This window comes from Meriones unguiculatus, chromosome 19 (assembly GCF_030254825.1).
Source record: "Meriones unguiculatus strain TT.TT164.6M chromosome 19, Bangor_MerUng_6.1, whole genome shotgun sequence".
NCBI classification, from domain to species: domain Eukaryota; kingdom Metazoa; phylum Chordata; class Mammalia; order Rodentia; family Muridae; genus Meriones; species Meriones unguiculatus.
Genome location: NC_083366.1, coordinates 52014474 through 52035832, shown reverse-complemented (window position 1 = coordinate 52035832; position 21359 = coordinate 52014474). Strand labels below are relative to the sequence as shown.

Below are 21359 nucleotides of genomic sequence, written 5' to 3'. Positions count from 1 at the left end.
CATGAAGCAAGTTACAGGCATCTTTTGGTTTCCCAGTGCACATGAAAGTTAGGCTTACCTGATACTGCCCTCTGTGAGGTGCTCAATAGCTTTATGTTAGAAAAACTCTGTTTATTTACACCAATTAAAAAACCACTAAGAGATAATAATGATCATTTGAACCGAAGGAAATTGGGAATGATAGGCTTGCTCAACACATGTTGCCACAAACCTCCGGTTTGTCAAAATGCAGGGTCTGTGACCTGCAGCCAAGCAAACCCACAGAAACTAGGCATGCCTGCACAATATCCAGTTTCTGAGGCCCTTCTCTGTGGCTTTGCTCATTACATGGGTGGAAGAGCCTGTCAGGTGAGAATCATGCCTGGTGCTTAATGGAACCCAGGGACCAATTAACCACACGAAGAGCCAATGGGCCAAGCGTTTCTAAACGAATAGCAGGGAACTCTTATATCAGTGCCTGCTTTCTCCTTCCCCCCAAAAAAAGACAAATGCTATGTCAATGCTTCTCCAAAGTGATCCTTTATTTCCTGAAAGTCCCAAAGCAGACCCATTTGTCAAACAATGACAGACACTCCAGTTCATAAACAATGTGTTTCCCCATCTCCAGCGAGTCCTGGAGCTCCATGAGGGCTACAGCCTGGGTAAAGCCATGTCATCAAAAACGGCCCTCCACGCCCAGCAGCTGCACAGCGGCCTCCTGCACAGCTTGGTGGACACTACGGACTTCTTTTTGGGACAGTGTCCGTTCCATGTGGCGGTAGGTGATGCGGTAGCAGTGGCTGGTCCTGTGTGTCCTGGAGGAGGGGGAAGATGCAAGTAGGTGAGTAAAAACATGCCTGCATGTGGATTGACAGCAGTAGGCTTAGAATTGTACAGCAGTTGCCATGCCACTATGGTGTGTATGGCATCACCTGCTAGGAGCAGACCTAGTGGGACAGGGTCCAGGCATCAGTCATATGTCAGCACAGAAATACCACTTGCCACTAGGGACCACATCTTTCTAGTGGGTGGGAGGGTGATGGTTAACTTGAATAATGGAGGAGCTGGTTCCTTCATGCTGTGTGGTAGTTTGAAATAAAATGGCCCCCACAGGCTCAGAAGGAGTGGCATTATTAGGAGGTGTATGTAGGAGGCCTTGGAGGAAGTATGTAGAGATAGGCTTAGGTTTTGGAAGCTCAGGCCACTCTCTCTTTCTGTTGCCTGCCAATCTGGATGTAGAACTCACAGCTATCTGTTCAGCACCATGTCTGCCTGCATGCTGCCATGCTTCCCACCATGACAATAATGGACTAAACCTCTGAGCTGTAAACAAGCCCCAATTAAATGTTTTCCTTTCTAAGAGTTGCTGTGGTTATGGTGTCTCTTCACAGCAATAGGAACACTAAATAAGACATGCTGGACGGACTATAGTCTCCAAGGTAGGTGCTTTTCACAGGTTTGATGTCCTGAGCTAAGCAAAGAGTCTGATCCCAGGAGATAGGACCTGGAGTTCTGAGCTCTTTCTGGCTCCCCAAGTCATTTCTGACAGTTAAAGTATTGGGAGCCAATGCCAGCGGCCTCTACCTTGCCATGGCATGGAAAAGAACCATGTTTGTAGAGCACACAGCAGCAAGGGCCAGAGACAAGGCTGGGAAGTATCATCCCCAGCATGCCTGTGGGACTAGGAGGTACACACATCATGCTATGTACTCCAGGCCTACATACATGTTGGATTGACTCCACTTTGCCATGGTAGTGCTGATTTGCTTTGGTGGCTCTCTCTGGAAGTGTGGGGTGACAGTAGTAGGGCTTCTGCTTGTATGGTAGATCCTATACCATACTGGTATGGTGGCCTCCCCAGAAAGGCAGAAAGGTTATGCGTCACTGACCCTCTGCTGTGGTATCTCTCACTGGCGATGAGGATGGAGAGGGCTCTGAAGAGCCCTCACTGAGTGCTTTAAGTACTCGTCTGCATAAGGAGGAGCCATGGAAACTCCTACTTTCCAACACCAATAGTAGCAGAGCCAGCCCTAGGCTCTCAGGCAAAGAGGTTACAGCAAAGCAGGTGACCCCCTGGAGCTCCTCCTAATGATGTCACTCATCTCTGAGCCTGACTAGGAGAGGCATCTCCAGTAGGTAAGGAAGGGCTGGGCTTTCAAGCCAGAACCTTGGACTGGTTTGTTTCAGGTGGGGTGGGACCTTGGGGAAGCCCCTCACAAGAAGTTTTCACTTGGCCACTAAAGCCCACCCAAAGCCTCTGCTTCCAGGGTCTTCTTGATGTTTTAGGTTTATTCTCACAAGGGTGCTCTCTCCTTTGCCTCCTGCCTTCTGAGTTGAAGTCACACTTGGATGTAGACAGCACATGCTTGAGAAGAGAAATGTCCATCTTGGTCCTAGCTCCCAATATCTCCTTATTCTCTTTTTCCATTTCTTCCCCACCCTGGATTGTCCACTTTACTTTTCTTTATTTTCCCCTCCCACCTTGAGCCCACATTTGGGATGGACGAGTCAGAAAGGTGTCACCTCCAAGGGGCTCATGTTCAGGGCTGGCTGGCATGTCCCTTCCTCTTTAGCCTCAGCAGTTCATTTCAGGTGAAAGAAAAAAAAAAAAAAAGATGGCCTTCCTTCTGCTCCCTCTCACTTTCCCACCCTAACCCAAGTCATAAATTGAGTTCAGTTTTAAGGAGGGAAACCAGGTCTGTTTAGCCCTGTAAACCACAAGGCTCAAGGAGCTGCGGCAAACTGCCTAACATGTAAAGAACAGGATTTTCTGAAGGGAAGGATGCCACTGGGTTTGGATCAGAGCTCTTTAGTGCCTTTTAGTTGTAGTGCTTCTCAGCCTTTCATTGAACACATAAATTCAATTTGACTCACATCTTCATTAGGCATCACTGTAGCCAAGATATAGCTGCGAGCTCAGAAAGCAGAAGTGACTTGTCCGAGTTCAAAGAGCAGGACTGTTAGAGCCAGGCAACATGATAGTATGTGTTGCTGTGAAAGCTTTTAGTGGGTTTCCAAAATACTATAGAGTTACTACATTCAGTAATTCCAGGTATATGCCCCAGGGAATGGGAGGCAGCAGCAGCTTAAACTAAAGTTAGATAACAGTATGCTGCTGAGCCTCAAGATCAAGCCTGTAACCTTGGCTAGCTGAGGAAACAGGCAGAGGATTTACAAGTTCAAGGCCTGCTTGAACTGGACTATAGAGTGAGTTCAAGGCTAGCCCTGCAAGTTCATGAGGCCCTGTCTCAGAATGAAAAGTAAAATGAGGACAGGGGCTATAGCTCAGTGGTAGTATATTTGCCAAAGATGTGTGAGGCAATAGGTTCAACACACACCCACACACATGCACATATTTTCCTAAAAGCTCTATGTTTAGTCATTACCAATAGATGAATGGGTATCAATAAATTTAGTATAGTCAGAAAATGGATTATTTGGCAAAAAGGGACTGTTAATTCCAATGAGTAGAATCTAGGTGAACTTTGAAACCAAAGTATGTAGAATCATACATATCACACACTGCATGGCCCCACTCAGCTGAAACACCCAGACTAGAGAAGTGCCCAATGGCACTGAACTGTACACTCTCAAAATTACAAATTTCATGTTATATGAATCTCATTTCAACAGAACAGAAACAAAACCTAGATGGTTAGCCTTAACCACCACACTTGAGAGCTCTATCGGACACATCCCTCCCTCTCCCCTCCAAGCTCTTGCTATGGTTTGGATACTGAATCTCCCCAAAGGCTCCAGCTACAGGGAGGTGGTGGGGCCTTTAAGATGTAGGGTGTAGTAAGGGCACTTTAGGCTGTTGGGAACAGGTTCGAGAGGGAAATAAGGGGACTCCTGCTTTCTCGTTTTCACACCCAGCCATAGGGTAAATGAATCTCGTTGACCCTAATATGCTTCTACAGGCTCAAAACTAGTGAGTCAGTTGGTCATGGCTGTAGACTATGGGTTCAAATATACACATCACCATTTCGCATAGTAACAAAGTGGATACATCCAGCTTCCTCTAAGTAGCATAGAAGTTTCAAAGCAACCAAGAAAGACAGAGAATGAGGCCTGCACTCCTTTCTGACTCACAGAGGACACAGTGTAGACTTGGAGACTGAGATGTTTTATGAGTGGCACACACAGACCAGGAGTGCATTGATAGGGTCTTTCCTACTGGAGGGCCATTAAAGGGTGGTCTGGGCAGCAGGGAGTTGCCTGGGAAAATAGGGCCCAGAGAGCAGAAAAACAAGGTACAGTCCTGGGGTCTGGGTGGCAGGTGTTTGCTATACTTTCTATCCAATTCATAGGGCCCAGTGTTCAGGGTGAGCACAGTGGGCTAGACAAGCTGCGGCTTTGTAAGGAAAATCAAAGTTTCCCTTTATGTACTTTACAGTTTCTGCTCTGAGAAAAATATACAAGACTGTTCATTGTTCAGTGAGGAAGGTCAAATCCTTTTGTTGACAAGATGGAAGGGAGTGAAAAAAAACTACTTAAAAATACCCAAAAGAGGCTCAAGTACACAAAAAGGACATTTGCTCAACCATGTTTGTAGCAGCTTTATTTGTAATAGCCAGAAGCTGGAAACAGCCCAGATGCCCCTCAACTGAAGAATGGATGCAGAAACTGTGGTACATCTATACAATGGAGTATTACTCAGCAATGAAAAATAAGGAAATCATGAAATTTGCAGGTAAATGGTGGGACCTGGAAAGGATCATCCTGAGTGAGTTGTCCCAGAACCAAAAAGACACACATGGTATATACTCACTCATATAAACATAAAACATAGAATAAACCCACTAAAATCTGTACATCTAAACATACTAAGCAAAAGAGACGACCCTAACTAAAATGTTCAATACCCATCCTAAAAGGCAAAGAGGATGGACATCAGAAGAAGAAAACAGGAAACAACCTAGGAACCTGCTACAGAGGGCCTCTGAAAGCCAGAAGAAGAAAACAGGAAACAACCTAGGAACCTGTCACAGAGGGCCTCTGAAAGCCTTTGCCATCCAGACTGTGAAAGCAGATACTGAGCCTGATGGCCAACTGACAGGCAGAGTGAATGGAATTTTATGTAAGAAGTGGGAAATAGTAAGAGCTGGAGAGGACAGGAACTCCACAAGGAGAGCAACAGAACAAGAAAATTTGAACATAGGGAACTTCCCAGAGACTCATACTCTAACCAAGGACTATTCATGGAGATAACCTAGAACCCTGACAATGCAGCCACTTCTGATGAGAACTGATAGACTAAGATCAGAAAGAAGGAGAGGAGGACCTCCCCTATCAGTGGACTTGGGGAGGGGCATGCGTGCAGAAAGGGGGGGGGGGAGGGTGGGACTGGGGGGGGAGGGTGGGACTGGGAGGGGAGGAGGGAGGGACTTATGGGGGGAGCCCATAATTCATTATTACAAAATGAATAAAGTGTAATTGATAAAAGTTAAAAAAAATTCATTGCCTTATAATACTGCCTGACTTTTAAAAAAGCTGGCTGCTGGTTAGAACTTGCTTTTTTTTTTTTTAAAAAAAACAGGTTTTGATGTAAGTGTCTTACAGTGTTCTCTACTAGGAATAGTTCATTTACAGACTTGCTTTAATCAGTCATTCAATAAAAAGCATCTTGTAGGCACTGAGCTGGACAGAGAGGAGCACAGGAAGAAAATGGACAATCTGCCATCCCGCAGTGGGCCAGCCAGGCAGTGAGAGGGGCTGCAGTCACTTGGCAGTGAAGCCAGCTGGGCCACTCGGCATGCAACAAGAACGTCTGAGTTTCCTCTCGACAGCTCATGGTGTTTCCCATGTGCATTGGCATGGTGCTGTTCTATAGAGTTGAACACTGCAGAAATCAAAAAAGAAATCTGGGTCACTCTGCCTGTAGACACTGGACACAAGGCAGCCATACGTGACCATCCTTGTCTGCTTCTGAGTGACTGAGGACACGCTGCTGTGCCAGTGCCACTGCCTTTGTGCTTTTCCCATCCAACCTGTCATCCCCTCCCCCTTTTCAAGGTCCAGTCCGATGGGGGAAAGCCAGAAACATGACTTACTTTCTCTTGGGTCCTGTTCTCTGCTCCACTGTGAATGCCAAGGTTTACCCAATCCCACCTCCCACCCAAGTCCAGATGCTCAGGCAGAAACTGAGAGCTGGGATGGGCAATCCCATGTGAGCCACGGGGAGAGCTGGCAGGACGCTGGGGCAAGCCAACGCAGAGGGATTCTGTCCTAGTGCCTCCTCCTCCCAGGCTCCTAACTTTAGACCAAAGAGAAAGCTGCGTAGGAGTCGAGACCAGTGAAGTCTGGAGCAGTAAAGGACTGTGAGGCTCATGATTAGAAGGGCTCAGTAATCCATTCTTGGGTATGCATCCAAAGGAAGTTTTAATCACTATGTTGCGAGGACACATGTACCCCATCCTTACTGGCAAAATAGTCATAAAGCCAAGATACTGGATTACCACAAGCAGCCATCAGAAGATGAAAGGAAAGAGAAAATGCGGGGAACACATACTCAATGGACTACTATCCAGTCTTTGAAAAGGTAAGAGCCTGTCATTGTAGCAAGATGGATAATCACAGAGGACATTATGCTTCATGGAATAAGACAGACACAGAAGGACATTCTGTAATATGTGGAACCTAACAAAGCTGATCTTTAAAAGAAAGGGGGGCTGCCAGGGGCAAAGTTATGGAAGATACAAGTGTCCATGGCAAAGCATCTGACTATGGCTAGTAATTCTGCTTTGAATATTTTAAATCAGCTACAAGAGGATTTTAAATGTTCTCAACACAAAGAGATTATAAATGTTTGAGGTGACGAATATGCCAAACACCTTGATTATTCTATCATTACACATAGCTCAAAATATTACATTGCATCTCATAGGTATATATATATATATGTCAGTTTTAATATAAAAAGGCTGAGAAATAAATGTCTTAAAACCAAACAAAATAGAAAAAGTGACAAGTGAACAATTATCAAAAGTACTGTGAAGACTACTGTGAAAACTACTGCTCCTCTTGCTCAAAGAATGCCAGTAGAGAGATTTTTCTGAAGAGATGCAGAGTTACGGAATCTACTGGAAAGAAAGAACAATGGGTCAGAGTGCTAATGAGGGAGGAAAGAATTCTATTATACAACCACTAGATTCACCTTGGCAACGAACTAGCTCTGAAGTTGAAATAAAACCCATCCTCACACGCAGCCCAAACCTGGTTCCTACAGCATCCACAATAGTCTGCTTTTCCATCTGTGACAGAACAGCTACTCTGTGTTCTTGGATGGTATGCCTGACACCTCCCAGAATAGATCAGGCATGACCAGTGGGCACTGCAGACACCGCCTATCCACACGGAGATTACTCAGTAGAGAAAAGATGCTGTCCAGAAGAGTTCCACTAACAAAGTGAGAAAGCTGGGTCCTTGGCTTCGTCTTCAACTGGTTGCTGCTTGTGACAGATGTAAGTGTAGCCTGGCGTCCCATGTCATAACCACTCTGCTCAGTGGGGAGAGCAAGTTCATTCAGTATGTTTATAGGCTTGTTGAACCCAGACACGAGGCACAGAGTGGTGAAAAGAAGAAGGAGGGGAGACAGCTCCCTGTCATTTTCAAGAAGAGAAGAGAGCTGATGGGATGTGGGAGAATGGAGAAGAACTTGACTTTGCAGTTAAGAAAAACCTGGTTCCAATTCCTCTTCTCTTTGCTGTGAGATCAAGGGCAGTTTGTCTGACCTCTTCTGCCTCAGAGTTCTTGCCTATGGAGGAAGACCTCCGTTTCCTTCTCAGGAAGGGAGCAAGCAGTTGTTTCAGATCCTGGCCGCCATTAGTGCCTGTTCAACACTATCATACACTTTTTGGTGGGGAAACATTCCAAGACCCCAGTACTTTGCCTGATGCCAGAGATAACAACAAACACTACAGATACACTTTTCTAAGTATATATGCCTTTGATGAGTGGAACTGGGACGAGGGGAGGGAGGGGCTATGATCAGGATGGAAAACGAATAAACTAATTTAAAAATTAAGCATATTAAGAAGCTAAAACCATTCCCCCTCTCCCCTCACCACCAGAGGCAGTTCGAAGTGCTGGACCCGTCCCTCACCAGCTGCAGCAGTTTTGGGGAGTGGGCCCTACATCTTGCCTAAGCAGCACAGTAGAGCTGGCCCTGGTGTCGGGGCCATGGGTGAGTCTGCCCACGGGTGTTAGGGAGGGAGAACCGGCCCCTGCCGTGAGGTTGCCTGGGGGGGGGTGGTACCAGATGCAGTCAGGAGAGCTGACCCCATCAGAGTTGACTTCAGGAGAGCCCTGAGGTGGTGTCCTCCCTGTTTCGTCCCTGGCCATGAACAATAAGTCTGGAAAGTAGTGATGTGATGTGGCATAAAATTTCATACGGCCCAAACCACTTGATTAGAACTTATGAATTATTTACTCTTAGAATTTTAATATTTTGGATTATAGTTGACTTCATATAACTAAAACTAACTGCTAGAAGTGAAACTAAAATGAGGGGGTCTTACTCCAATTTTGGTAGTAAGACTTGGTGGCTGGGAAGTGAAGGCCAGGTTATAAGCATGGACAATAGTAGGCAAGCTTGGGTGAGTCACCATGCCTGGCCTCGTTTTCCTTAGTAGTGACGGGTGGGCTAAGTGAGCTTTAATTACTTCTGGCTCTTATATCCCAAGAATAAACAGGAGAGAAGGGAGATTCTGGAGGAATCTAACAGCTGCCTGGAATGGAAGGGCTAAGGAGGGCACAAGATGTGTTCATTCTTGATGTGAGGGATACTAGAAGAATGAAGAGGTAGTTCACTGGCAGAAGTCACTGCTTGGAAGGCCAATGAAATGAAGCATCCTGTGGTCAGTGCGCCTCCAGACACTCTGGACTTCAGTTCCATCGTCATCCCTATGCCCCATTAGCAGTTCTAGTCACTTTTGCATAGCCATGAACAAATAGCACACAGAAATATTAGAGTAAAATTTGCTTGGCTCATGGGTTTAAAGGGTGTTGTCCATGGCTACTTGGGCCTGTGTGTTTGGAAAGAAGGAGGCTCATGTCATGGCAGATATGAAATAGAGACAGGAGTTAGAGGAAGAGGCCAGGGCAATCTTTTGGCTTACATCATTTTCCAGTAGTGTCATCATATAAATACATGAATAGTTTAAATCAGTGATTAGGTCAGAGCCCTCAGGATACTGTCCTCCAAAAGCTTGGCAACTAAGCCCTTACTCAATACAGGAAGCTCTGGGAGACATTTTACATCCAACTGAAACAACAGCTAAGAGGCCTGCTGCCTTATTTTCAGAACTTGGTCTTCTTGGTCTGGTGCTCCCTGGGGGCCTTTCTGAGCTGTGCCTCTCTGTAGTTCTCTGCTAGACAGGGAGCTAGCCTCAGACAAGCGTCTCACTGCCCCTGCCAAGCTTGCCATCTCCCAGAGGGATTTCTGTTCCTTGGAGTCAGTCAGAAGAAACTGGACCAGATGGTTTCCCTGACAGTTTCTGCCTGGGGAAAGACAACTCCCATGCAGGCCGTGACAGAGGCAGGGCCAGCAGCTGGGAAAGAAGGAACCGGGCTGGGCCATCCCCACTGGTCCACTCCCTGGTCAGCCTCAGTTGGCAACTTAAGAGCTCCAGAGAGACACATTTTATAGGCAAGAAGTGCTTTTGAACATCAAACACCTGCCAAGTCCTCTGGGAAGTTCAAAGCACCCCCAGGTTCCCCCCCCCCAACACTCCCCATAACTTCTGGTACTCTTGAGCAGTGGTGTCTGCCAAGCAGGCATGAGAGGGAGGTGGAGTCTAGGCCTCCTGCAGGGTGGAGCCGAGGTTCTGGATCTTTATCTGAAAGACTGAAAATAACTACTTTTGGAAGTCTTTTAATGGCCTCTCTTACTACTGCTTCTCAGCTAAAGGTTCTGGGGCCAGTTTCTAATCTGATACAGGTCCTTACTCTACAATATAGATACAGACTCAGGGGTGTAGAAATGATTGAATGAGACAAACCAGGGCACTTGTTTCACATGTGCTGTTTACAACTGATCTTACTGTATGTGCAGGCAGCGTGACAGAGCCTTTGCTTTGGCCTATGCAGAAAGGCCCAGGTGATCACACATGATGCTTGTGACAACATGGATGAACACTGAGGACATGGCACTCAGTGAAACAAACCAGGAACGAAAGACCAGTATTCCATGACTCGGCTATGCAGAGTGCCTAGAAGGCAAATGGACAGGCTCGGAAGACCAAGTTCTGGAGATGGGCCGAGGTGATGGTCACACAATGTGCATGTGCTTAATGCCACCAGCCTCCACACAGAAAAGTGGCAGAAGTGGCAAATACTGTGTAAATTCTGCCAAAAAGGGGGGGGGGAGGGAGGAATTCAAAGAGTATTGCCTGAAATAAGCCACAAGTTAGGAATTTACATTATACTTAAAGCAACACCCAAAAAGCAGCGAAGGGTTCTGGATGCCGGTACTGGTCCACTCTGAGTTCTGCCGTGCTCAGGGGAGTGCCTCTGAAATTCCAGACAGAGCAGCCAAGATGCCCCACATCTTTTGGAGGTGACTTTTAAAATCCTCCTCTCATAATACAGAAAGGCTCCCCCCTCTTGGAGGGATAGTGTAGCAATCTGCCTACACTTCTAACAAAAAAGAAGGAATTGTGTGGAAGATTTGGAGGTGATTTTGGCCTCTCTGGCCTAGATCTGCCAACTCCAAGTCAAGAGACCCAGCTCTAACTTTGTGCGGTTGGAAGGCTGCTCCTGTTGACAGTGGTCACCAAGTCAGGTTACAAAAGATTTGTGGCAGGTGAAGTGTGACAGTTCCAGCTCAGCCCATTGATCAGCAATTGTTTGTTCTGTGCAGCTGGTTGATCAGCAACTACTTACTCTGTGCTGAGGTACGCACTGTGGGAGATACAGACATGTAAATGAATTGCTTGATCAATACATGAATATTCATGCAGCGGCCACTCTGCCTGATATAATGGTAGTGTAGAAATGTCCCAAAGCCTCAAAAAGAGGGATGCCACTGCATAATGACATTGTGGTCAATGACAGACAGACAACACATACAACCACACTCCTGGGAGTCTATCAGATAGTGACAGCACACCCACTTTCACTTATAGAATTAAACAGAATAATAACACTAAACGGAATAACAATAAAACAGTAACAGAACCATCTGATACTCATTTTTTTTAGAACATAACCATGGCACTTAGCAGGAAGGCGGTCGCCAGAGCTGGACATATGCAAAAGTGGTGCAGAGGAATGGCCAGTTCTGTAAAGCTTGCAAGAAGTTCAAGAATGAGTTCGTCAGAGTAGCTCACGTAGGGTACGGAGGGCAGAACACAGAGATTATGTGTGTGCTGGGGCTGGAGTTTCAGAGGTGGGCTCATGGTTCTGGTTAAAAAGCCTCAGACAAAAGTCCATTTTAAGCTACCAACCCCCCCCAAACTGAGGTCAGACTTGGCTCCTATGGGAATCTTCTAGAGGGGTGGGAAGGTATTGTGGCCTGGATGTGAAATGTTCCCCACAGTTGGTGTGTTTGAACATTTGGCTCCAAGTTGGGGCCAAGCTAGAGGAAGTGGGCCCCAGGAGGTGGCTCTTAAAGTTTCTTAGCCTCATCCCACTGGCAGTGAGACCAGCTGCTGGAAGTTCCTGCTGCCATGCCTTTTCTGCTCTGCTGGACTATACCCTCAAACCATAAGCCAAGACAAGCCCATCTTCCCTTAGGTTGCTTTTTGTCGAGTGCTTTGTTAGAGCAGGTGAAAAGGAACCAAAGCAAAAGCCCTTGTTCTAGGGATCTTGACTGCACACAGCGGCTGGCAGGCCATGAACAGAGCTTACTGGAGATTCCAGCATTGGGATCCATTCAGTCCTGCCCGCCGTTAGCGGTCACTGTTTGAACACGCTGCAGGCATCACCCAACTCTACTATTCAGGAGTGGGATGCCATACTGGATAGCTTTAGCTTCCTTAGTGACTGATAAATCTTTTAAGACTCAGCATGACCTCTGAAAGAATCACACATTAGTAAAGAAAGGTTTACAGACTTTTCTAATGACATTATTTTGCAATTTTTTTTTTTTTTTTAGAAGAGACTCTTCCGATCTAATCTATAGAGCCATTTCTTCACAAAAAGAAAGTCAGAGGAAGAGGGTAAAAATAGGGACTTTCTAGGCATGGTAAGTGTCAACTATGATATTCTACATTGGAATGATGCAGTGACGGTTTTACTAAGTATCACTGCACAGGTGACACGATTTATGAACTCACAGGATTGAAGATGACAGACCTCAGCGCCCTTCCGGTCCATGCTTGTGTTCTTCCTACAAAGTGTGATCACTTCTAGGGCAGCCTCCCCAAGACTTCTACAGTGTAATCTGAGAGGCCAGTTCCCTCACATGGAGCTGAAAGATGTGTCCTGTGATTCTCTTTGCTGGGCATGGATTTATTCAGGCCTCTTTCTATGGCTGCAGGTTAAACTCCTTAATTTACCACCAGCAGAAAAAAAGGCACAGGGTAGGGTATGTAAGGCTCAGCAGTGATTAGAGATGGAAGAGATCTTGGAGGGGAGGGAAGTCCATGTCTTATGTAACACCACTGTTTCCAGTGTCAGGAATACAGTTATTGATCCATTGATCCACCCAGTTCATTATTGAACTCATTCAGAAAATGGTGTATACCCAATCCACTCTATGCCATGTATTCTGCAAAGCACTGAGAACTTAATAGTGGGATAATACAAAGTAGACATGAGCAAGCCCTTGTGGAGCTCCCAGCCTAATGCAGGAGATAAGTACTAATCAAAGAATTATGAAAAATGTAAATTACAACTATGTTAAAGGTTATAGAGAAGATGTACATGGCGCTATGAGGCTACATAAAAGGCCCATTAACTTAAAGGTCAGAGAAGGTTCCCTGTGGAAGTATCAGAGCTGAGACATGAGGCCTGAAAGAGGATGGGAGCCAATGAGGTGCATGAAGGTGGGGGAGGGGGAGGTTAGGCATGGTCATGTCACAGATAAAGGCTTGGGGAAATTGCAAAAAAAAAAAAATTATAATTTATGCTCTTCAATGTCAGAGTCCTGCTCAGATCTGCTACCTTCTTCTGTGAGTTTCCTTGTCTTGAGGAAAGACTTCTTTCTGCCTGTCACACCAGAACTTCTATCCATATACCGCTGCCCCAGGTGTCCTGGGTTAGTGGTGTGTGTGTGTGTGTTTCAATAGAAACCCAATCTCTCTGCCACTTGACATCCTAAGAACTTGTGTCTTCTAAACTGACAGTTCATGTATCATAGTGGGAAGCAAAGGTGCTCTAGCGATGGTGACTCCGGGGTCTCACCCATTCCTGCCTTCTTGATAGGGGTTGGCCTCTTCCCCTGCTCAGATTCCAGGATGTTCATTGGAATACTAATCAGGCTTCACCCCAGAAGATAGCAGGCTCACAGAGGCTCAAGGTCCACCCAAATGCTAGGCCACAGATCAGTAGTCCAGGTGCCTCCAAATGCTCTTACCCTGTGTGGGTCATCATATGATATTAGTGGCCAACGTCTAAACAGCACCCTATTTCCAATACCTGCAGCTTCCATAAGGCTGTTCCTGTAATCAAACCGGAAGGATTAACTTTACAACACTATCTCAGGATCTTTTAAAACAGCAGTTTTGCTTGGGGTGTGGGTGTGTGTGGGGGCTGGGAAAGACTTTTTCTTTTTTTTTAAGTCGCCTCATCCTTGCTACTTGGATGAATCTACAGATCTCTCCAGGTCTCAATAAAGTACAAGCGGTGTTATTTGTTCCTAAATATTCCCTCAGTTAGGAGGAATTGAAGTCATGTAAGCAAAGCCTTGTCAGCAACTTGGAAGGAAGTGTTAATAAAGTGAAAGTCACAGTCAATAAGACATCAGCAGCGGTATTGACTTGCAGTTGTCCATGTTCAGACCCAGTGAAGAGAAGTACTCACTCTGTTTTCTTACTCCAAGGAAAGAAACATTTTTTTTTTTTTTATTTTGCTTTAGATTTTTAGTGTACAGGAGAGAAACACGATCAATTTTCTCATCTTGAATTTGTCCATTATAAATGTTTCAGAGAGATTCAGGAGGACAGGCTTAGTTTCAGAAACAAAAGTGACTCAGAGGAGGGTTCAAGGGCACTGTCACACATCAGTGTGAAGTGACCCTGGTGTTGCCCGCGTGTTGAGGTCCCTCACTTGAGGCTGAATTTTTCTGGGCTAAGGAATGAGCAAAGATTGGGCAGAAGATGTTTCTGGATAGACTGCTGGAGCAGGTGAACCCAAGGATGTGTCTCTTTCCAATCACAACCTTTTCTATGTGTGGCACTTAGTTTGGCATAAGACAAAATGACTAAGAAGTTCTAGAATAACGTCAGAAAAATGTGACCAAAGAGCCCACTGCTGTATACACCCAGATGTGCCAAAGTACAAAGAAGTACAAGTTACATACATGAAAAATGTGTTAAGGAAATGGTGAAAGAGAGAAGACAGTAAGGGAGAAATTTCCAGTTACCAAGATGAAGAGCATAAATGGCAGCAGAATGTCTCTGGGTGGGTGGGCAGGGCAGTGTCAGTCAAGAAAGCCTACAGTCTGAATTTTAACATCCATCCTAGAAAAGATCAAGGCTGACATGAAGCCAGAAGCATTGGATATTTGGAAGATCCCATCAAAGCGGATGCTACAAAGGATTGGCTTCCTAATATAGCATATACTAGGAAAACAATATACTAGTGAAGATTGGAGGAGGAATCTTGGCTCTGTGGGGATCCTGAGGACACAGGAAATGAGGCAACCCGGAAAAACCAAACCTCCAAATGTATCTCAAGCTGACTAATGAGCCACCGTGCATACTACCTCAGATCCTAGGGCTAAAAAACCAAGCATAAAATTGGTTCTGGAAAGTCTTAACCATAGGACAGCTAGCAAAAGAAAATAGACAGTATCTAAGAAAGCAGGGATAAGGGATCACCCAGTAAACAAAATCTCAAATCCCAAAGTTATGCATCTCATAGTGGAGGCAAAGACCAGAGGATTGCAAATTTGAGGTCAAGACAAAACAAATGTATGTATGTGTGCAGGCATGTGCATTAAACTTTTAGGAAAAACATTTACATAAAAATATGTAGAAATAAAATTGTAGCTGTGATGTAAAAGGAGTAGAAGGGTTAAATGACAGATTAGACACAGATCAATGAAGTGAAGAACAGATCTGTGGAACCTGGTTTAGAAAGCAGTACGGCGAAGTACAGAAATGAAAAATATGAGAGGAGGCCTGGAATTCCAGCACTCAGAGGCTGAGGCAGGAGGATCAGGAGTTCGAGGCCAGCCTCGGCTACACAGTGAGTATCCCTCAAAAACAGAGTAAAGAATAAATAAAAATAAAAGAAGAGCAAACATGTAAAATAACAAAAATGCTAGAATCATACAGAAACAAAACAACACGTGAAGAGGGATGAGTAGCAACTGAGAAGTTTCCAGAATTAATGGGACTTTAAGGAGGCACAGCAAAGCCCTGAATGGGAGGAATAAAAAACTAAGTCTTTGTTTTATACCCTGTGCTACAAAGAGATGCTCTGAAAATAGTCGGGGAGCCTACAAGGAAAACAGATTTTCCCACAGCTACAGGAAGGCAACATGGCTTAACTGCAGCAGAATACCCCCATGCTCTAGCCAGCTAAGCTGCCACTCTGGAATGGCAAAACGAACATATTCTCAGGATTCCCATGCCTCCGTGAGAGACATATAAAAATTGTTTCGGGAAGGAGACTGACATAAGATGAGAAGCAAGAACCCAGCAACAGCAGTATGACAGCTGATTTGACAGCAGCGGAAGCACGTTCATCCTTCCTCCTTACTTTGCCACGCTGGTTCAGAAGCCTGGGTGTGCCAGAGACTTTCTCCATTTTAGATAGAATTACCAACATTTCCATGAGTTGGCATGAATGGCCAAGGAAACGTTGATGATCTGCTCTATTCAATAACATCAGCACTCCACAGCACAACTGAAGGGCTAAGAGCATAGCTTGGGGGCCACAAAGACTTGTTCTCAGCACATGGAAGGGATTATAATCCTGATAAAATATACTTCATAAAATTGTACATAACTTTTCGGTATGGGAGCATCCTGGGAAATGAGTCCTTAAGTGATTAACTTTGCTATTGGTTCAACATCATAGAATCTAAGATGGCTGTGACAGTGCTGGGGAACTTCCTTCACGTATTAGCCTAGCATTCACAGCGATATGACTATGCAGCAAGTGACTGCATGCATATATGGAAGATCTAGACAGCAATTCCCACAGAACAGTCAATAAAAGAAAGCAGTTAGGATGATGGTTATTACAATTATGAGCTTGATTAATTCACAATTATGAGCTTGCTTAATTAACAACACATACATTTATTTTGAGAAAAAGTTCTGTGTCCCAGGATCTAGTTACAAAAGAAAAAAAATCAGTAAGAGAATTGATATTAACTGAAATTTGGACACCATGTGTCAAACACTGGGCAACTACTTTCCACAGTCTCTCCAAGTAAGCTTGCTAAGTAGGGACGAGACGTCTGCTGTCAGCATCACCATGACTTTTCTGTTGGTTCGACCTACGGGATGTGGCTAGTGGTTCTCCCAGGGCGGATGTGGAAGCTAGATCCTGGCTGGTGTTGCTCTGCAAATCACTCTGTAGTAATGTATAGCCACAGGAAAAACCAAATCAGGGCAGAGAACTGGAGACTGTTTCTTTTCAACAGACAGGACATGACCATGAAATGCAGCTCCTGTCACATGTGGAGCTGATGGCTGGTAGAAGAGAGACAGGACTGCTGCCAGCTCCATGCCATGCTGATCACTTCAGCAGTTCAGTGAAGCCCAGCACTTGCCACTGTCCCCAGGGGTAGACAGAGGTCTGTTCCAACAACAAAAGCAGCGAAGGCACCTAGCAGAGCTCTTGAGCTGGAATAGTGATTTAAATAATAATCCCGGGGCCCTAAGCAAAGTTATCAGGAAGTCACACTTTCTCATTGTTACCAACCAAATAAATGGATATCCTAGAGATCCTACTGGCCACCACTTTTATTCAATATTTGGAGGAAATCACTTTGATTCATAATATTTTCCTATAATACGTATTTTCTCTTATCTATTTTCTTCTCTCTCCCTTGCTTCAAAGCTTCTAAACCATGAAGGGATCTTTAGCCGATGATAATAAAGAGTCCCTACTTTGTTTCAGGACAAAGTCCAGCATATTTTCATTGACAGCCAAGTTGAGCGATTTGCCATTAGGTATCAATTTGCTCCTGCACGAGGTCAATCCTCTGATTGAACACCATCAAGCCTCCTTTTAGTTGAGCATTAATTCCTTTTTGTACATCTAAGGCATGAGCTACATTGGCTAAAAGATTATTCAGGGTCTGAGCAGTCTGCACAGTATGACTCATGGCTAATGCCGCGGTGGTAGCTCCAACAGCCGCCAATGAGATGGCAGTAACAATGGCGGCTGTAGTTCCAAGATCCCTTTTCTTTCTGAAGAGAGTCATAGCGTGAGGGGCATCAATGGGCACAGGCACCCAGCGAGGCATGCGAGTAACCAGGGCATACCTAAATTCACTAGCATTCCAGCATTGGGCAAAAAAGCAAGTATCATTACCACAATTACTTGGCTCTATCTGGCTAATCATGAATAAAAATGGGGGATATAAACAAACAGGACACTTCTGTACAGCTATCTTACATGCTAAAAGTTTTACATATCATATTACTTTCTTAGTAACAATCAGCAAACATGACCAGAAAGAAAATCCAATTTGCCCACTTTGCTTTGCTGGGTACAATAGGGTCTTCTGAGCTCCTCCTTACCATACTTATCCTTCCTTGAATGGCTATGGCTCTTGGTGGTAGTCATGGGGTACTAGGAAGGGACAAAGCCTGGGTCCAGAGGTTGGCATTGCAGTGACATGGAAATTTCACCTCTGTCATCCTGAGCAAGGACCTAACATTCTGGGCCTCAATCTTGCATTGGGATTAGATGGCCCTGGCTCCCCAGGTCTACAATCTCCTGTTCTCTCAACTGCTGGTAAGTACTATCCGCAAGTTGGCAAGGCAGGTTTCTAACTCACCAGGAGACCCCCACATTTGTTCCCCCCCTCCTTGGCAGAGGTCACTGCTGGTAACAAACAAGTGGGCTATGGCCTGGAAGCCTTGGCTGTGAGGGGTTCACAGCCAGACTTTGCTCTAGCTGTTCTGAATAAGCAGCCACAAAGCTGCTAATTGGATTTGGCAAGCTGCTGAGTCACTGTCGTGTAAGATCAAATCGCTGTGTGCTGAAGATGAAGCCCATGCTGTCAGCAGCCGAGAACACGTCTTTGTGATGAAGAAGAACGGGGTGCACAGAGGCACACTGGGGATCAGCTTTCACAATTTATGACGAGTAATTAAAATCTAACAAACCACAATTAGAAGGCACCCACCACAACCTTATTTTGCCATTTGTCTTTTAATTAAACGTTTCCTATGATTTAGCTGTAGCTCTGCACACAGAGCCAGAGCCCTGATGCATTGGTTGTAACATCTTGGAGGAGGAGGGTTGAGAGAGGGAGCCTAAGTGTTTCTTTAAATCACTTATCTCTGCATATCACAAGGGAGACAGTGAGGCTGGCCCTTCATGATACCAGCAAGGGCAGGGAATGTGCCCAGGGAAATCCTAAGAGCAGAGCTAGGACAAAGCCAACTGGAGGACAGTTTTTAATTTAGCAACACGGACAAGGTGATAACTGGGAGAAAGGTACGATTATGTCACAAACAAGGAATATTTGGGAGGATACTGTAGTAAACTAGGGCAGAGGGAATAACTTCTCAGTGTGAAGAAACTGAGTCCCCTCCCATGTTACCAAGGGCTGATCGTGAATGAGAAATGGCCTAGCAAATGGAATTAGAGACAGGGTACTTGAGCGAAGGGAGTGATGGCTCCAGGGATGGATCTGTCTTCCTGAGCAATGCTTCAGGAAGTGTAGGATCCCTCCGGGGAACTGAGGCAGACAGAGGACAGGCATTTATTCATCTACTTATTTTTAAAAAATATTTATTATTTAATTATACAGTGTTCTGCCTGCATGTGTGCCAGAAGAGGGCACCAGATCTCACTCTAGATGGTCATGGGCCACCATGTGCTTGCTGGGAATTGAACTCAGGACCTTTGGGAGAATAACCAGTGCTCTTAACCTCTGAGCCAAATCTCTAGCCCCTATTTATGTACTTTATTATAAAGCTGATCAATAAAGGTGATCTTTATTTATAAAGGTGATCCATTCTAGAAGATTAGGAAGGACCCATGCTTGATTTCACATTTAAAGAATTTCACACCAAAACATATGCTGTTTGAGGACAGAGGTGAGGTAGGTCAGTCAATATGATGGCCCAGTGTTGAGCTTGCTTTCTCTTAGTCAGAAGGTTGTCTGCTGCTTGGTGGGAATTGGGGCAGTTTTATTATTGCACCCACTATCAAGTGTCCATGACAGCAGCACCCTACTTCCAGGTTGGATGATGCCATTGTCTAGCAAGCTAGAGAATGCATAGGTCCAAGTGCATTTTATGGGGACAACATTGGCCACCATCAGCTGACTTCCCAAGACTGACAGGCCAACAAGTTCAACCTCTACAATTTCTCCAAATAACTCATCACCCAAGAAAGGGTCTTTATGTAGAAACAGGTTCCAAATACCATTTCTGAGTCTTGAGTTTGGGCCATATAGCACATGCTCACATCTAGAAACATGTATGGTATTAGGATCCTACTCTACCCCCTCAAAACATGGCAGTCACCTTGGTGTTGAAAATGAAGCAATACATTCTTGACTGAGTCAGCTGGGTGCACAGTAAAGCGTTAGCCAATATGGCAGCACAGAAAGGCTGGGGAATGGTAAAACAAGATCCCAAAAACAACCAATCAAGAAGAAAAACAAAGTAGGCTTGTCAGCAAGGTGCTTTGAGATAACCTAGAAGATAGAGAGAGCCCCCCTTCAACAGTCAACTTTGAAGATGACCTTCCCTTCTGGGCAGCGAGGAAAAGCTGACAAGAAATTTCATTGACTTCTTGCCAGCAAACTTGCAGCTGGCTCTGGATCCGTATCTTTTAAAATCCGTTTGGCCATCAGAATCCCTTAGCATGCCTCAGATTTTTTGGGATGTTGTCTAACAGCATCCTTACTCTTCTGTGCCTGTCTCCTCCTTATTCCTGGGACCTTTCCTCTCCTCAAAGGTACTTTTTTTTTTTTCCTTTCACAAGCTGAAGTCTGTCTTAAAGAACTTAATTTCCACTGGGCTTCAACACTCAGTGTCGTTTTTGTCATTCGCCTTTCTTTCATACCCAACCTTCATGAAAATGTGTCTCTCCATTGTGATCCCTGACTCATATACTATAATCCTGGATAACTGAGGGGGCAAGAAAAGGCTAAGGTCTAGTTGGTGCTGTGTCTGGTACAGGGTAGTCTTCCCTCCAGAAGAGGGTGCCCTGCCAGCACTCCCATGAGGGCTAGTTCATGGCTGAGAATGTCATGTTTTTGGTTGCTTTCAGCTGTACAAAATGATGGGTTTCATCACCACCTTTTCACACATGTATGCCATTATACTTGTTTCTTATTCCCCCCAATTACTCTTATGCTTTCATGTCTTATGTCTACACTTAAATATGTATTTACATCTAGGTCCACATAAAAGAAATTGTGACATGTTTTCCTTTTCTATTACTGCCTTAATTTTCCCTCCTGTCTTTGGCCCCCTTCTTGTACTCTCATGTCATGTGCATGTGTTACACATACACATCTAGATTCCACATATGACAGAACAATCACATGGTATGTCTTTTCGAATTTGACTTCACTTTGTATGATGATCACTAGTTCCACTCAGTTTGCTACAAATGAAGGCATTTCATTCTTCCTTACGGCTGAATGAAACCCCATTGTGCATACACACATCTTCTTTGGCTGTTTATCTGAGGATAGGCGTCTAGGCCAATTCCACATCTTGAGGATACTGCTCTCTGCTCCATATGTACCCCCGCACTGGGTTCCACTAACTTCTGCTCATTCTGCAGCTGCCTACAGAAGAGGTCCCTGTCCCCCTCTCCATGTGCTCCCCCAGTGCCAGCATGTCACTGTGCTGTGATGGTCTGGCACTAACATTGAGAGATTAGACTGCATCCCTCTTGTGCAATGTTTTGTCCTCAGTGCTCACCACGATGCTCTCTCCTCAGGGGCCGCAGCACATTGAGCTGGACTGGCAGGTGAATGCAGACCTTCTAACTCCATGGAAGGCCTGCAGTGAGCAAAGTCACCAAAGGCACAGCTCGGCCATCAATATGCAAATGTGTTT

At 45.1% G+C, this 21359-nt stretch overlaps 1 protein-coding gene across 4 annotated transcripts in view; it reads right to left on the bottom strand.

Moving 5' to 3' along the window:
• Positions 1-500: 500 nt before the first annotated feature.
• Positions 501-21359, bottom strand: part of Fars2 (phenylalanyl-tRNA synthetase 2, mitochondrial) — a 416134-nt gene continuing 395275 nt past the window's right edge. For all 4 annotated transcript variants that reach the window (XM_060372570.1, XM_060372572.1, XM_060372573.1 and 1 more), the window contains one exon: positions 501-794. In XM_060372570.1, the coding sequence (XP_060228553.1) occupies positions 656-794 (139 nt within the window). In that variant the 3' untranslated portion in view covers positions 501-655. The remainder of the gene's footprint in view (positions 795-21359) is intronic.